At 42.4% G+C, this 17,500-nt stretch overlaps 1 protein-coding gene across 1 annotated transcript in view; it reads right to left on the reverse strand.

Annotated features, from left to right (window-relative positions):
• The window catches only part of LOC135107124 (atrial natriuretic peptide-converting enzyme-like), a 104,794-nt gene that overhangs the window by 87,036 nt on the left and 258 nt on the right, over positions 1-17,500 (reverse strand). Inside the window, exon 1 of the mRNA XM_064016833.1 lies at positions 17,165-17,500. This exon is cut by the window's right edge and continues 258 nt beyond it. Coding sequence (XP_063872903.1) covers positions 17,165-17,446 — 282 coding nt within the window. The 5' untranslated portion in view covers positions 17,447-17,500. The remainder of the gene's footprint in view (positions 1-17,164) is intronic.

Consider the following 17,500-nt stretch of genomic DNA (forward strand, 5'->3'; position numbering starts at 1 on the left):
AAAAAAGCGAGAAAACAGCACGGATGAAAACACTTAACTTTTTTCCCCTCCAATTTCCACACGTCACCTCCTCTTAACACTCACACAGACCTTGCCATTCCTCTCTCGTGAAAGCTCAAGCCTTCAAGACTCGTATCACATTCCCATCGCAGTAAGCACACGGCCAGTTATGTCATCTAATATTTATAATCTCTATAGAATCTCCCGTAACACACGATAACTGGAGTCACACTGCATTGTTAGTACCGTGATATGAACCTCCACTGCATTCAAAAACCTCTAAAACACACGTGGGTTTTAATTACCGATGTTTTTTTTTTATGGTTCTAGAGACACTAGCAAGATTTCTACATTATCAACAGAAAAAGCACTCTTGCCGATCATCTCTGTGGCCTTGGAAAATAGTCGAGGTGAGAGAGCGAAGCGTTTCTGAATACTGGCCTGAGTCGCGTCAGTAGTTACCGAGATACCGTATGACACCGCTATTGAGTGTGGGAGTGAGAGAGAGACAGAGACAAAGGAGGGGTCATATCTAGAGGCAGTTCTCACCACATTCTTGCTCGTGAGAAGTGAGTGCAGGAGATGAGGTAATGGAGGAAAGGAGTGGAGATAAGCGAATGGATGAGGTGCAAGAGGAAGAGGAGGAGGAAGAGGAGGAAGGAGAAAAATGTGGTCAGGTAAAGAAAAAGAAGACACGGGTCAATATCTGTTGTCTTCGTTAACTGACGGGAAGGATTCGTTGAAAACCCACCTCATTCACTAACCCTTGCCCTCCCTCCCTCCCTCCCTCCTTCTCTGTCTCCCTGCTCTCCCTCCCTCTCCTTCATTTCTCTCCCCATCCCCCTCCGTCCCCCTCCTTCCCTCTCTCTCTCTTCATTTACTCTCCTTTCAGACCAAGTTTCGTTCTTAAACTCAGTGACACGAAAGAATAAGAGAAGTAAACACGCGGAAAAGTAAATAGAAAGGTGGGTGAAAATAAATGCAGGTGGGTCAAATATCTAAATTCACACACACACCCCACACACCTTGTCACTCCCACGCTCCTCCCTTCACACCTGTTTCCTCCCCCCACCTCCCCCCCCTCTCTCTCTCTCTCTCTCTCTCTCTCTCTCTCTCTTCTCTCTCTCTCTCTCTCTCACCGCATCCCCGCTTCGGAACAAACATAACAGTGTGAGTGTTAGTCAGTCAGTGGCCCGTGTGTGTGTGTGTGTGTGTGTGTGTGTGTGTGTGTGAACTGCACAACAACGGATGTCGGTTACTACTACTGTACTACTACTACTACTACTACTACTACTACTACTACTACTACTACTACTACTACTACAAGTACTCCTACAACTAATGCTACTACTATCACCAACAGCACTATTACAACTGTAAATCTCCTTACGATCTTCCCATAGTCACATCCTTCTTTATCTTTACTTTTTTTTCACCAACCTTGTTCTTCCCCCTCCTCCTTCTCCTCCTTCTCCTGAAAGTTCTCCCCTTCCCAAATTACCTTCCTCGAGTCCTGCTCTTCAACTTAAACTTCACTTCATTAAGAAAAAAAGGACAGCCACCCTCCTCTATCCGTCAACTCCTCTTCCCGCTGCTTCTTCTCCTTCTACGTCACTCAGAACTCAGGTATTCCGCCAACACCAACTCGGGCACAAGACCTTAAAGCGCCACACTCACACCCACACAGCCCTTGCCTCGAGCGCCACTAAGTGAAATGCAGCGCCAGTTCCGTACGTTGCTGAGAGCGCAAAAAGAGAGAGAGAGAAAGAAAAAAAAAAAACACAAACAGCTGCTGCGGTAAGTGCCTCATATCGCAATGTAATGCACATATATATTTTTTGTGATATTTTTTTTTATGATATTCGAGATATGTTAGTATAATAAAGTTTGTTGTAGTACTTTAATAGATAACACATACAAAAACAGAAGACTTGCTGCAGTTGGCTTGGGATAGACGGGTGGACAGTGATGAGGGTGATAGTGATGAATACTAATACCCCAATGTAATAGTTATATAATAGCTTGTTGTAATACCTCAACAGATAACACTGGAGGCAAATAGATGAAAATTTTTCCTAGAGCTTGGAATAGATGGGTGGACATTGATAATGATACTAATGACTTATAACACAGCAATGTAACTGACAATATAGCAATTTTTTTTAATATTTAAATAGGTAATACTAGAGACAAATAAACAAGACCTTTTTTTTGCTATAACTGGCTTGGAATAAACGAGTAAACGGTGATGATAATGACGACTTACATATACTTATAAAACCCTCCAATTGCTATACAATTACCCTGAATACTGGTGCTGTTGTCATTTCTTTGGGGTGGAATTACATATAGTCCTCCACTACACAGCCTCCCCTCTTCTCAAGTTGTGACAGGACGCAACCCGATAAGATCACAATTGCTCACACGTGACACAGCTGTTGCTTGTGGGCGTGTGTTGCGTCTCCAGTAACACTATGGTACATCAAGCATTAGAGGGAGATGAGTTTTTTTTCTTCTTGTTCTTGTTTTTCTTGTTCTTATTCTTCTTTTTCTTCTTCTTCCATTTTTAAGTTGTACTTTTGTCTATTTTTGATGATATCCATATTTTTCGTTTTTTTTTTTTGTTAGTCTGTTTGTTTGTCTTGCTATTACCTGCCCCCACATTCTCTCTCTCTCTCTCTCTCTCTCTCTCTCTCTCTCTCTCTCTCTCTCTCTCTCTCTCTCTCTCTCTCTCTCTAACTAGGCTCAGAAAATACACTTTCATAGAACACCACACAGCCTCTTGAAAAACCACAACGCCACCTACCCATCCACTAACCCACCCACCTGCCCACATACACAGAGGGAGTCAGGTCAGCTTCCCCCAAGAGCCCTCGACAAATTCAATCCCTGCAAGGCTTTGAGTGCTAGCGGCGCGGTGGCGGTTTCCAGCAGGAGCCAAAAAACTTTCTTCCACCAGATATTATATTACGTTGTGTGTGTGTGTGTGTGTGTGTGTGTGTGTGTGTGTGTGTGTGTGTGTGTGTGAGAGAGAGAGAGAGAGAGAGAGAGAGAGAGAGAGAGAGAGAGAGAGAGAGAGAGAGAGAGAGAGAGAGAGAGAGAGAGAGAGAGAGAGAGATTCTTATCCGGTTCTAAAATACAAACTCTCGTAGGAATTTTACGATTAATACAAAAGAAAGAAATGATGGAAATGCGTGGGTAAATAAATAAATATAGAATGATCATCTCTTCTTTTCATTACATTAACGAAACATAGAATTAACAGTATCATTTACTCTCTCTCTCTCTCTCTCTCTCTCTCTCTCTCTCTCTCTCTCTCTCTCTCTCTCTCTCTCTCTCTCTCTCTCTCTCTGTCCCCTTGAATGACAGTCACCCGCCCTGTTGTAGCATGCATTTTGTAACTTCCCTTTTATTTATTCACATATTCTTTACTATCCCTCCTCCCACCCCTTACCGTGCTCCAAACACACACACACACACACACACACACACACACACACACACACACACACACACACACACACACACACACACACACACACACACGTCAACTGCTCGCCCATATCCTCACAGATTTTTAGTCAGCCTTCTCTCTCTCTCTCTCTCTCTCTCTCTCTCTCTCTCTCTCTCTCTCTCTCTCTCTCTCTCTCCTTAACTCTTCCTCGAATTGCGTCTCTTCTTCTTTGTTCTTTCTTTCTTTCTTTTTCTACTATCATTCTCTTTTTATTTTTGTGTTTCTTTTATCATCAGTGTTGTTATTTTGGTATGTCTATAGCGACTCAGCACTAACAGCGTAAGTCTATTCCATTTACCTATTACTCTATTTAAAGAATCTATTCCTTACTATCTCCTTTGCAAATCCAACCTTATTATCGTTAATCAATGTTTTCCTTTTGTGTATGAGTTTCTGATACTGTTTTATCTTCTCTCTTTGAATTTATGGAGTATTTTTTCTTATTTTATTTTTTCTGTTCCTGTGTTTTTCCCATGTTTGCATATTATCATTAATTATTAATGTTGATTTTGCATACGAAATTTATGTTGTTTTATCGTCTCTCTTTTAATTTTCCGAGCAAGTTTCTTTCTTTCCTTTTTTTCCCTATTTTTTTTTTCATTTCTGTATTTCTGTGTATTATTATTAACGTAGATTTTATTTATATATGGAGTTCATGGTCCATTTCATTTTTCTCTTTTTATACTCATGGAACAATGTTCGTTTTTGTTTAACTATTTGTTTATTTTATTTAGTTAATTCTTCCATGTCTCCATTTTTTTCTGTTTTAGTCTAGAATTCGGAGATTTGTTTTTTTTTCTTTCCATTTTTTTCTCTCTCTTAGTTGAATTTCCAATGTTTTGTTGAATTTTTGTTATTTGTATAGTTTTCTTTATGCTTCTCTGACATTATCTATTCTTTTGTAGTATTTATATATTTACTTGTCCATATAACCCAGTTTTGTTTGACTGCCAACTATCTCTCTCTCTCTCTCTCTCTCTCTCTCTCTCTCTCTCTCTCTCTCTCTCTCTCTCTCTCTCTCTCTCTCTCTCTTGCTAAGAAGTGAACAGAGATGCAACCAAAGAAAAATGAATATGAATAAATTGATAAAAATAAAAAAATAAAAAAATGCCCGTACGTATGACATATTTTTTTCTCCTATATTTTCCATCTTAGCCTGGAGGTATTTTCATCTCTCTCTCTCTCTCTCTCTCTCTCTCTCTCTCTCTCTCTCTCTCTCTCTCTCTCTCTCTCTCTCTCTCTCTCTCTCTCTCTCTCCCAATCACTTATTCATTTCTTATTTCTATTTTACTGTTGCTGACTTTTCTTTTTTTTTTTTTACCTTTACTAGTAACTTTTACATAAATGTATTGATTTATCTATTAATATTTTCACTTAATTCTTTGGTTTCTTTACATTAAAAAGGGAAAAATTTTATTTATTCCTCATTTTATAATCTCAATATATATATATATATATATATATATATATATATATATATATATATATATATATATATATATATATATATATATATATATATATATATATATATATATATATATATATATATATATATATATATATATATATATATATATATATATATATATATATATATATATATATATATATATATATATTGCTTTCGTTATTATTATTTTTTTCTTCATTGCTAATCACTTAACTTATTTACTGCTGACTCACTTCGCTTTCTCTCATTTCCACTCCTTTTCAATTAAATGTTAATTGCTTTAATCTCACTCTTCTCATTCGCCTTTCTCTCTCTCTCTCTCTCTCTCTCTCTCTCTCTCTCTCTCTCTCTCTCTCTCTCTCTCTCTCTCCTCTTCGGCTACTTCCTCTCCTCAGTCTCGCCTGGAAGTTATAGCTTCATCTCCTTCCGTTTATTAGAGAAATAATATATGTGGCAACAGTGGAGAGAAAGGAAGAGGGAGGAGAGGGATGGGGGTAGGGAAGGACTGATGGGGGAAGAGTGGAGATACGGTGGGGTAGGGTAAAGAAGATGTAAAGGGAGGGAGAGGGGAAAAGGGAGAGGGTAAGATGTTTAAAAGAAGGATGCGAGTAAACATTAGGAGTAAGAATGAGATGAAATGACTTTTTTGTAATGAGGAAATGAGGAAATGGGAGTGAGGAAGGGAAGTGAAGGGAAGGGATGAGGAAAAGATAGCAATGATGGAAGGGTGGATAAGTGATGCTTTGAGAAGACGGGATGGAGGGATAGGATGGAAGTATATATATATATGCATAGGGAAGAAAGGAAAATATGAAGGAAGGAAAGAAAGGAGAGAAACGAAAGAAGCAAATGGAAGATTATGGTGCAGGTAGGAAGAAAGAGAGGAAAAGGAATGAAGGAATGAATATGTGAAAAACAAATAAAAAAGAAAGAAAGGGAAGATGTAAGAAATTTATAGAAAAGAAGGAAGGAAAAAAGGAAGAAAGAAAGGAAGAAAGCAAGAAAGAAAGAAAGAAAGAAGGAAAGAAAGAAAGAGAAAAGGAAGGAAGGAAAGAAGGAAAACGTGGGAGTCAGGATTAATAAGTAGAACCAACTACGTATTTAGTGTGAGAGAGTCGCATTTTTATTGTAGATTGCGCTCTCTCTCTCTCTCTCTCTCTCTCTCTCTCTCTCTCTCTCTCTCTCTCTCTCTCTCTCTCTCTCTCTCGTCACTAACTCACGAATGTATTTTGCGATTCTTTTCTACTTTTCCCTCCTTCCCTCCCTCCATCTTTCTATACTCTTTCCCTCCCTCCTCCTTTCCTCCATCCCTCCAGGCAATGCTCTCACAACACTACTCCAAGAACCACCTTGTGAGTTTTATAAATATATTCTCTCTCTCTCTCTCTCTCTCTCTCTCTCTCTCTCTCTCTCTCTCTCTCTCTCTCTCTCTCTAACAGGAGGTGGAGGGGTAAGAATCGAAAGAGAGAGAGAGAGAGAGAGAGAGAGAGAGAGAGAGAGAGAGAGAGAGAGAGAGAGAGAGAGAGAGAGAGAGAGAGAGAGAGATAGGGGCTGGATATAAGGGCCAACAACAATCTAAGGGCTAATGGGATTTCTGCAATGACCCTTGTTCTAATACTCTCTCTCTCTCTCTCTCTCTCTCTCTCTCTCTCTCTCTCTCTCTCTCTCTCTGACTGCCTGTCCTCCCCCAAGTGGCCATTATAACGAGACGCTGTCAGTTCCTCTATCATGATTAGGCAAGGGAGAAAGAGAAACAGAAACAGAAAACGAAGCAAGAGAACGAGACACAGAGAAGAGAAGAGAAGAGAAGGGTGAGTCTGAGAGAAAGAAGAGAAGATTGCAAAAGAGAGAGGGCGAATTTGTAAGAGACAAGGGAGAGAAGTGAGAGAAGAAAGGGGAGAGGGAAAACCAGGAGCATGTAAGGTGGAAGAGGAGAAGTGGGTTTTAAAGTGGAAGGGAGAGGTGGATAGTGGTGTTTTTAAGAGAGGTAAAGAAATGTGGGTTAGTGTGTGGAGTGTATGGATGTGGAGGGAAAGAATGTTAGGATGGTGAGGGTGATATTACGTAAGAAGGTGAGAAAGACAGGAATGAGATAATAAGGGTTCGGAAATGAATGCATGATAAAGGAAAAGAAAAAGAAAAGCAGGAAGATAAAATGAAAGAATAGGAATAAGACAAATGGAAAATGGGTACATGGAAAAAATTGGGAAGAAATTGAGAGTAGAAAGACAAGAAAGAGGGATAAAAGTATATAAAAAAATAGAAAGTAAAGAAAGGATAGTAAAGAAAGGAAGGAACTGATTAGAAACAAAAGAGGGAAGAACAAGGATAACGAAGTAAAAATTAGAAAATGTTTATAGAGACGAAGCACACATGAACACAAAGGAGGAGGAGGAAAAAGAAGAAGAAGAAGAAGAAGAAGAAGAAGAAGAAGAAGAAGAAGAAGAAGAAGAAGAAGAAGAAGAAGAAGAAGAAGAAGAAGAAGAAAACAGAAGAGGAAGAAGATGAACAAGAGGAAAAACCGTAGAGCGACGGACCTAAGCGAGGAGGAAGAGAGAGAGAGAGAGAGAGAGAGAGAGAGAGAGAGAGAGAGAGAGAGAGAGAGAGAGAGAGAGAGAGAGAGAAAGAGAGAGAGATAAAGAGATCGAAGTAGCAGACACGTCCTTCGGAATCCTGAGGTACGCCGCGGGGCCTTAAGAAAAACATTATGAAGGTGTTGAGGTGCTGGGATGTATCTGTTATATGACTAGCTGGTGACGGCTGTGTGAAGGTAGGGAAAGGCTAGAGGCAGCAGTGGTGGTGGTGGTGGTGGTGGCGCATGTCTCACAAATAGCAAGAAAGAGCTGTTAGATTATTCTTCTCTCTCTAACAGGTGGCCATACGTAACAGCTGCTCAAAAACGGAGGGTGGTTACGAGTTTTTAAGATACTGTAAGGCTCTACGTGTAATACTGTAACAGCTGTCTTCGTGGGTCTTACTGACGCTTGCTTGTTATAACGCTTATTTGACGTCTCATAAAAACATCTTGAACACGGAGGAAATCATAACAGGTAAAAAAAAAAAAAGTAAGGAGTTTTATGTTACCTCCTCCCTGGTAATAATAGCGGCGTCTAGGTAATATATTTTATGAGACTTATCTACTGACACTAATGGTATTACTTAACTCCTCATAGATCACCTTGTACTTCTTTCGATTGCTTCCGTAAGGGTTTGCCAAAGCGGAACAACCTTCGCCAGCATGGTCCCTCTTCTGTGTCTTCCTTCCTAAGTCACACTCATTACATGAATATCTTTTTTTTTTTTTTTTTTTTTGTGTGTGTGTATGTGTGTGTGTGTGTGTGTGTGTGTGTGTGTGTGTGTGTGTGTGTGTGTGTGTGTGTGTGTGTGTGGTATTCGTTTAGTGGTCTATCTGTTTGTCTGTCTGTTTGTGTCTGTTTATCTGTCTAATTGTCTGTCTGTCTGTCTGTGCGTCGAACTGTCTATCTATCTGTCTGTGCGTCGAACTTTCTGTCTGTCTGTCTGTCTATCTGTGTGTCTAATTGTCTGTCTTTCTGTCTGTGAGTGCAAGGTTCCTGAGGTGCTGTTAAAGGGCCTTGGGTAGTCAGCCCTTTACACCTGAGGACCTGATGATACCTGAGGGTCGTAGTGGTATTGGAAAGTGTTATTCAATACGCCAACACCTCAATGGAGCCTTCGGAGGACTGCTGCTATTCTGCCCCAAGTGTTTTTTTTTTTTTCAGTACCGCGAGAATTTTTGACTTGTTTCGTGTTTGACTCTCTCTCTGTCTATCCCTGTATCTCTGTTTCCCTGTCTGTGCGTCTGTCTAACTCTGGCTTTAATCTAACTAATCTAACGTAACCATGCCTAGGCTTGCTTCGTGTATGTATGTCTGTCTTTCTGTGTGTGTGTGTGTGTGTGTGTGTGTGTGTGTCTTACCTAGTCTAACCTAACCATATCCAACTGGCTTGCAACACACACACACACACACACACACACACACACACACACACACACACACTCTCTCTCTCTCTCTCTCTCTCTCTCTCTCTCTCTCTCCCTATGTCAAAGACGAGAAAATGGAGGTCTAAAGAAAATATCAAAGAACAAAAACTTGAACAACACCAAAATAACGAGGAAAAGATGGGAGGAGAAAAAAAAAAATGTTAGAAAAAAATGAGGAATAAAGGAAGAAAAGAGAAAACACAAGGACAGGAGAAAAGAAGGGAAGGAGAGAAGATGGCTTGAAAGAAAGGTAAGAAAAGAGAGAGAGAGAGAGAGAGAGAGAGAGAGAGAGAGAGAGAGAGAGAGAGAGAGAGAGAGAGAGAGAGAGAGAGAAAGAAGAAGAAGAAGAAAAAGGACTTTGATCACGTTACGATACACCTCTCTCTCTCTCTCTCTCTCTCTCTCTCTCTCTCTCTCTCTCTCTCTCTCTCTCTGGCTCCCCACTCTCTCTCAGCAACACCCTGTAACCCCGAATCACGCAGGCATCTCTATCACCAGTCAGTCATTAGGAGGCGAGGTCTCACAGCAACGAAGGGGAGACCGTTTACCGGGATACGCAGATAGCTAAGAATGAGACAGCAATCGAGCGAGCATGTGGGTACGCCAGAGGAGCGCACAGGGGAGGGTCAGGCAGATACAAAGCACTGAAGCCAAGGTATCTTAGTAGTGGCTCTGTTAAACACATACAGGGTTTTATACGAAAGGGAGCTGAGGTAGTGAGTGAACAATAGAGGGTTGTGAAGGTATAGATAGTCAGGCAGATACGAAAACTATGCAGTAGCTCCGGTTAACACTTGTGGAATCTTGCAAAAAAAAAAAAAGAAATAATAATTGAGGTATATACTGAACAATAGGTGGTGGTGAAGGTACAATGCTATAAGAGAAGCTTGTTTATGTGGTAATACTGAAAGGAGGGTAGTAGAGAGAGAGAGAGAGAGAGAGAGAGAGACAGAGGGAAAGGGAGTACAGATGAGAATGGGATGGCACGGGGACACGGAGTTAAGTACGGATGGGAGGAAAGAAAGAGACTGTAAGAGGATTTAGAGGGGAAAGCGATAATGGGGGAGAATATAATGAAGGGGAAGATGGAAAATAATGGCTTTGGGAGAGAGAGAGAGAGAGAGAGAGAGAGAGAGAGAGAGAGAGAGAGAGAGAGAGAGAGAGAGAGAATGAAGGGATGAGTGAATATTATTTTTCATACTTATTTTACTTTTTCTTTATTACTTTCCTCGGTAAGTATGAGCCAGGCAGAGCAGACCACCGGTTAATTAGTTGCTCCGGAACCGGCGACGTAAATTTAATGAGTTTTCATCGCAAATTACGGAAAGAAAAAATAAAACAAGGAAGGAGGATTATGATGACGGGCAGGAGAGAGAGAGAGAGAGAGAGAGAGAGAGAGAGAGAGAGAGAGAGAGAGAGAGAGAGAGAGAGAGAGAGAGAGAGAGAGAGAGAGAGAGAGAGAGAGAGAGAATATGACACACTGCAGTTACGTAATGAGAGATAAAAAGTGAAGAATAGGATTAGAAAGGAAAGAGAAACAAGAGGACGAGGAGGGACAAGAAAAAAAAATCAGTGTATAATGAGGAAAAAAAAAGAAATAAGGAGAGAAAAACATAATGAGAATCGAAATATAGAGAGTAGGTGAAGAATGAAGAGGAGCAAGAGGAGGAGGAAGAGGATGGAGAGGGGTAGGAAAGAGAGGAGAAAAATGGTGGTGGTGAGGAGAGAATATCGATTGGAGGTAGAGAAGCGTAACTGGGAGGCCTTGGTGTGTGACGCTGCCTCTCTCCTCTTCCTGTTCTTCTTTCTCCTCTTCTTCCTCTTTCTTTTCTCCCTCCTTCACCTTCTATTCCCATTTTCCTTCTCCTCCATCTTCTTTTTCATCTATCTTCTTCTCTGCTTTGTTTCATTGTTGTTGCTTCTTATTTAGTTGGTATTCTTCTCCTTTCTCTTCTTCCACCTCCTTCTATTCTTTCTGTTCACATTCCAACCATGTCTTCCTTCTTATTATCCTTATTACTGTTTCTCGTATGTTATATTACTTATCTCCTTTCTTTCTCTTCTTTGTTTTGTCAATATTCCTCTTGTTCCTTCACTTTTCTTCTTTCTCTATCTATACATAATATTCCTGCTGTTATCATGCCTTCCTCCTCCTCTTCTTCCTACTCTTTCTTCTCTTCTTATTCCAGTCTTCCTATATGTTGGTGTTTTACTCGTCTTTCTCTCCTCCTCTTTCTTCCACCTCTCAGTTTCCTCCTTCTCTATCTATTCTATTTATCCTCACCCTCACTATACCTTCCCTTATTGTTGGTCTTTTTCTTACATTTTGCTACTTTTTTTCCCTTCCTCCTCATCCTTCTCCTCCTCTTACTTCTCTCCTCCTACTCTTCCTCGTGTATGACTTATCTACCATGTTTTCCCCCTCCTGCGTATTTCCATTTTTCATTACTTTTATGGCCCAGAGAAGGTAAATATGTCAATACGAGGCCTTGCTGGAGAGTAATGAATATGCTAAATGGCTACTCCCACCGCTGCCACCGCCACCACCACCGCCACCGCTGCCACAACCGCCACGGCCGCTACCGCCACCACGTCTACTACTGTAACGACTAATAGTACTGCTGCTGTTGCTGCTGCTACTACTACTACTACTACTATTATTGATTTTGTTTCGTAAGTAGCTTTTCAGTTTATAGTACCATTTCAAAGCCCTTTCTACTACTACTGCTACTATAACTACTAAAACTATTCCTAATTTTGTTTTGTAGTTCGTTATTATTATTATAGTACCGTTATTAAAGGCCTTTCTACTACTACTACTACTACTACTACTACTACTACTACTACTACTACTAAGACCACCACTTTTACACTATAGCTTATTTCTCGCTTTACAATGCCACCACCACCACCACCTCCACCACCACCACCACCCATTCACACCAGATAATGTATCTAATAACGCTTCTTGTCATTAATTCATATATCAAGCATCTGGTAAGTGTACGGCGGCGTGAACTAAGACCCGTTACAGTGATGAATTGGTGTTGGGGACTCGTATCTTATACCTGAAGCCAATACGAGTATAGGAGACTCGAGGTAGTGTAATGTGTGTGGCCTTTAAAATAATCATATGGTTAATGGCTGCATGGATCGACATCACTGACATGAAAGTTTATCACTACTACTACTACTACTACTACTACCACTACTATTACTACTACTACTTCTACGAATGCTATTATGAAGTTGAAATTGCTATTGTATTGGTGGTGATGGTAACAGTAGCAGCAGTAGTAGTAGGTGTAGTAAACGTAGAAGGTGTGGATAGATGGGTAAGTAGATAGGTAGGTTGGTAAGTAGGTAGGTAGGTAGATAGTAGTAGTAGTAGTAGTAGTAGTAGTAGTAGTAGTAGTAGTAGTAGTAGTAGTAGTAGTAGCAGTAGTAGTAGTAGTAGTAGTAGTAGTAGTAGTAACAGCAGCAACAGTAGAAATAACAGTAGGTAACAGCAGTAGTAGCAGGAGAAGTAGCAGCGTCAGCACCAGTAGGAAGAGTAGTAGCAGCAGTAGCACTCGTTACCTTCCCCTGCAGGAGTAAGACACATGTAGGTCACAACGCTTCCATGGGAGGGGGACTTTGGGACTTCGTGTTATATGATTGTGGGAGAAAACACCGAAGTGTCACAAGGCTGGCGAGGAGGACTGGAAGTTTCCCAATCTGTCAGTGTCTGTGCAGAGTGGTTGGGGAAGGCAGTGAGGGTGTGAGTGTTGGAAGGTAGGGAGGCAGGGAGAGGTAGGGGAGAAGGTTGATGGAATGTGAGGTTGGGGGAGTGGATGGGAAGGAAGGGAGTGGGGGTGTCAGTGGAATGTCAGGCTGTAGGGAAGCAGCAGATGGTGTAAACATAAATTTTTGTCGTCGTTTGTCAAAAAATTGCGCACATGTGTGAAATTCTCTCTCTCTCTCTCTCTCTCTCTCTCTCTCTCTCTCTCTCTCTCTCTCTCTCTCTCTCTCTCTCTCTCTCTCTCTCTCTCTCACACACACACACACCTCCCATACATACCTGCCATTCTAATCACCGCACCATTCATCACAAACAAAACGCCCACACCCTCCCTCAAACTCCCATCTTGCTCGTCTGTAATGTCTGTCTTCCACAGGACCGGACGCGCCGTGGGAGGAAGGGTGGGAGTAGCTGAGAAGGAGGACGAAAGAATCAACGAGTACACGCAAGACAATGACGCAAGACGTACAACACTGCAAGAGGAGGGAAGAGTTTCGTTAATTTCCTGAGTATTACATGTCATCTGGAGTTCCTCAAGGTGACCGCTTTCCTCCCCACTGCGACTCATTCATGAACAAGTGTGCAAGGATATGCGAGTCTGAGGAAAGAAGCCGCGTGGTGTATAAGGACCGTTGCTTTATTATCTTTGTTGTGGGAGGAGTGGTTAGGTTTGTTTTTGTGTGATATATGCAGTACGTGAGTTTTACTGTTTGAGGTGAAGGAAGAGAGAGGGAAGGGGAGAGAAGAAGGGAAGGAAGAAGAGAGAGAATATTTGTGTGTGTGTGTAGACCTTATTATTCTGGCCATCTGCAGGTTTGTCATTTCTCGTCAGTCTTTGTCTGTCTTCTGTCTGTCTGTCCCTACCCCCTTAACCTCCTTTTCTCTAATCGAGTGATTTAGGATAACAAACGGCTTTACAAATGCATGCGAACAATGGGAATCAGACGGAAACACACACACACACACACACACACACACACACACACACACTACAGTTAAGGCAATGACTTTCTTTACCAGCGGTGTTATTAGCATGTGAAATACGTGTCCAATTGCAATCGTGCAATGTTACAACTAATTAATTAAAGATTATGTAATATTTAACTGAGAGATGATCTGTGGTTGCTAGCGTCACAAGACCAGCACTACAGTGAATAAGTTATACGTGAAAAAATAAAGAAGCATGTTTTTCCATTGGTGATATTGAAGTCGAAAAGAATAATCTATATATAACTTACACCTCACCTTATACTATCTCTTCTTTAAGTGAGCATGTATGTAAGTAATTAAGTATGCATCTTTCCAGTGTTGACATTGAAGTACAAGAGAACCACTTATTGCTAAACTTAAAAGTGCTTGGTCTCTTATAACACATACTACCTGCCCTTATACTATCCCTTCTTATATCTTTTTCTAACCACCCACATATCCACTGTCTCTTCTTATACCTTTCCCTAACCCTCCACCACTCCACCTGTCCTGCCAACCCCAGCTAGTCTGCCTGCCCCCGCCGAGTCCCCGCGCCACAATAATCACGCCCAGGTAGTGTATTGTGCCGCACTTTCCCGCGGGCGATGCAAACTTCGCCTCATTAAACCTCTCAATCACCATTATTGCAAAATAAAATTAGCGTTTCGCTCGGTGTGTTCCCGACGGGTTACACTGGCAGCAGAAAATTACTTGCACGGAATAATGAGCCGTTTGGTCCGCCGTGGCTGGACTGCCGAGAGGGGCCGTCTGCAGGTGGAGGGCTGTGGGGGTGCGGGGGTCGGAGGGGAAAGGTTGGTGATGGAGAGGAAGCAAGGACGGAGGGAAGTGCGGGGGAGAGAGGGGAAGAGGCGGGACGTGGGAAGGAAGGAAGGTGAAGGAATGTGGTGGAGTGGCTTGTGATTTTGCCTTTCCCGAAGACTTTGGTAGTGGTGGTGGTGGTGGTGGTGGTGGTGAGGAGGAGGAGGAGGAGACCATGAAAAGTTTAATAGATAAAGAATGGGAAATGTGAAGGAAACAATAAGAAAGGGAAAAGAGAGGAAGGGCAAGAGACATAATATAAAACTGGCAACATTTTAGTCTGATCAGTGGAAGATGTATCAGATGAATTGCCACCCACCCCCCACATACACACACGCACACACACACACACACTCCTATCCCAGTGTAGCATCAGGAGTCATTTGGTGAGTGGCAACGCGAACATACTACGGACAAAACCACAGCAAGATCACCTGAAAGCATCACTAACATCCGAGATTGAGAGAGGAAAGCGCGGAGATGCATCCTGTAACCAAAATTGCCTTGCTGAAGAAAGTTCCTGCACCTTAACCATCCTTTACCCCTCGTCCTGCATTTTTCTTCCCTCCCTTCATTTCTCCCTCCTCTACATACTTCCCTTGCCTCTCCACATGCACGCAATCCAGCCAAGCCGGACCTAGTCACTTCCCCGCCCAACAGCACTTTCCTGTCCATTGTCATCCGCTTCTTGAGTCTCCCCTTCCACCACTCTCGTTTTCGTCACGCGCGCGGCTCGAGAAAATTTAGTCGAGACAAGAGGAATTTCGCAAACTTTTAGAGACTTTCTTGCCGCGTCGTTGGCCCCTAATAGTGCAAAAAGTGGCGAGCGGCTTGACAGAACCTGAGATCTAATTGCATGCTGCGGCCTTTAAATCCCAGAGAGAGAGAGAGAGAGAGAGAGAGAGAGAGAGAGAGAGAGAGAGAGAGAGAGAGAGAGAGAGAGAGATGTCATTAGTGTGTGTGTGTGTGTGTGTGTGTGTGTGTGTAATTAAAGACGGCACATTACTCTGGAAAGTGTTGAGAATTACTGACAGGAAAAAAAAAAGGAAACGAGGTGACTGCAAAATTGGCTAGCGAAGCGAAATTAGCACACACACACACACACACACACACACACACACACACACACACACACACACACACACACACACACACACGGAAAGAGAGAAAAAAGCAAAACAAGCAAATAATATCCCTACACCATACACGAAGAAGAAATAAATGAAAGAAAGAGGAAGAGGAAGAAAGAGAGAGAGAAACAGTAGGAATCGAAGGAAGAAGAAATAGGAACAAGATAAGATAAGGAAAGAGAGAGGCCAGTATATCACAACAAAGTACCACAACACTCTCCCTTTCCATCCCTCTCTCCCCTTGCCCTCTCCCTCTCCCCCTCCCCCACCTTGACACCTGCCAGCTGCCCCTCCGACACAGTTAGGACAGCACACAACCCTCCCTTCCCTCTCTCTCTGGTTTTCACGTTACCATGTTTCCCTTCTGCCGGCGACCTTCACCACCCTCCCGCTGGCAGTGACATGAAGCACGCTGGAGGGAGGCTGCGGTGTGTGGCGTTGAGAGTAGACGGATATGTATAGAAGGTGCCCGTGTGTGTGTGTGTGTGTGTGTGAGAGAGAGGTAGTAACAAAGAGTACAAGGTAATGTTTAGGTGTGTTCAGTTCTGAGGAATGATTTCTGTTTGTGTATCTGTTTGTTTTCCTATTTATTTCTAAGTGTAAGAGAAATGACTATAAGGAATGTACAGATATATGTCTCTGCTTGTCTGCCTGTTTTTGGTGGAGAGGATGAAGGGAAAAGAGGGATTTTTTTAGGGGGATGTGAGGAAGGGTGGTGGTATAGAGAGGGGATGGTTTTGAAGGGAGATTTAATGAATGAAGGGTTTGTTGGGGATCTCTGTTTATTTGTCTGTTTGTCTGTGAGCGAGTCTGAGAACAATAGTTTACTATAAAGAAGAAGAGAAAACTACTACTACTACTACTACTACTACTACTACTACTACTACTACTACTACTATCATCACGACCACTGCTGCTGCTGATCCTGCTACCGGCGCTGCTAGTAATGATATTCTGAAACCTTGTTAACCAGCGTCAGTTATTACATTATCAAATCGTATTAATCTAACATTATTACCACCGCCCCATTACCGCCGCGCTGTGTTGCGTTACTCAAACATATTAGGCGCGCTAGCTTATGTCTGTATTTCCTTACGGTGTGTTGATGTGATGAGAGAGAGAGAGAGAGAGAGAGAGAGAGAGAGAGAGAGAGAGAGAGAGAGAGAGAGAGAGAGAGAGATGAGAGAGAGAGAGAGGAGAGAGAGAGAGAGAGAGAGCACATAGTATTATAAGGGAGGCTGCAAGAACCTAGTAGGCCTAAACGCGGCAGTGATTAGCCTTATTTTTACCATTTTTTTTCAGATAGGGGTCGGTAATTAACGAGGCTGATTTTTAAAAAGTTTTCCTTAACCTTTAGCCGACTTCCTCCACACGTGGAAAAAGTAGAGTAAGAGAGAGAGAGAGAGAGAGAGAGAGAGAGAGAGAGAGAGAGAGAGAGAGAGAGAGAGAGAGGAGAGAGAGAGAGAGAGAGAGAGAGAAGGATCCACTCACTCACCTTGTCGTCCACACTTCGATGCACGTGGGGTCTCCCTCCCATGGCGGCGCAGCGACACACTCCGTGCAGGATAGCCAACTCTCCTGCTGTGGGCTTGGGACTCTTGACAGGAGGCGCCTTTGTTGTCTTGTTGCTGCTGCTCCGGTCTGTACCACTAATGGACCTCTTAGACTCCTTGGACTCCTTACTCTTCTCCAGCCTTTCGTATTTATCTCTCATGGGGTCGCGGGTAAGGCGTGTCCACGATGTTCTTACTGAGGGAGGCGCGGGGGAGGCGGTCATAGCGGCTGCCCTTCACACCTGTCCTATCCTCACGGTACTTGTCACTGGGCAGGA

Source organism: Scylla paramamosain, chromosome 14 (genome assembly GCF_035594125.1).
Source record: "Scylla paramamosain isolate STU-SP2022 chromosome 14, ASM3559412v1, whole genome shotgun sequence".
Lineage (NCBI taxonomy): Eukaryota > Metazoa > Arthropoda > Malacostraca > Decapoda > Portunidae > Scylla > Scylla paramamosain.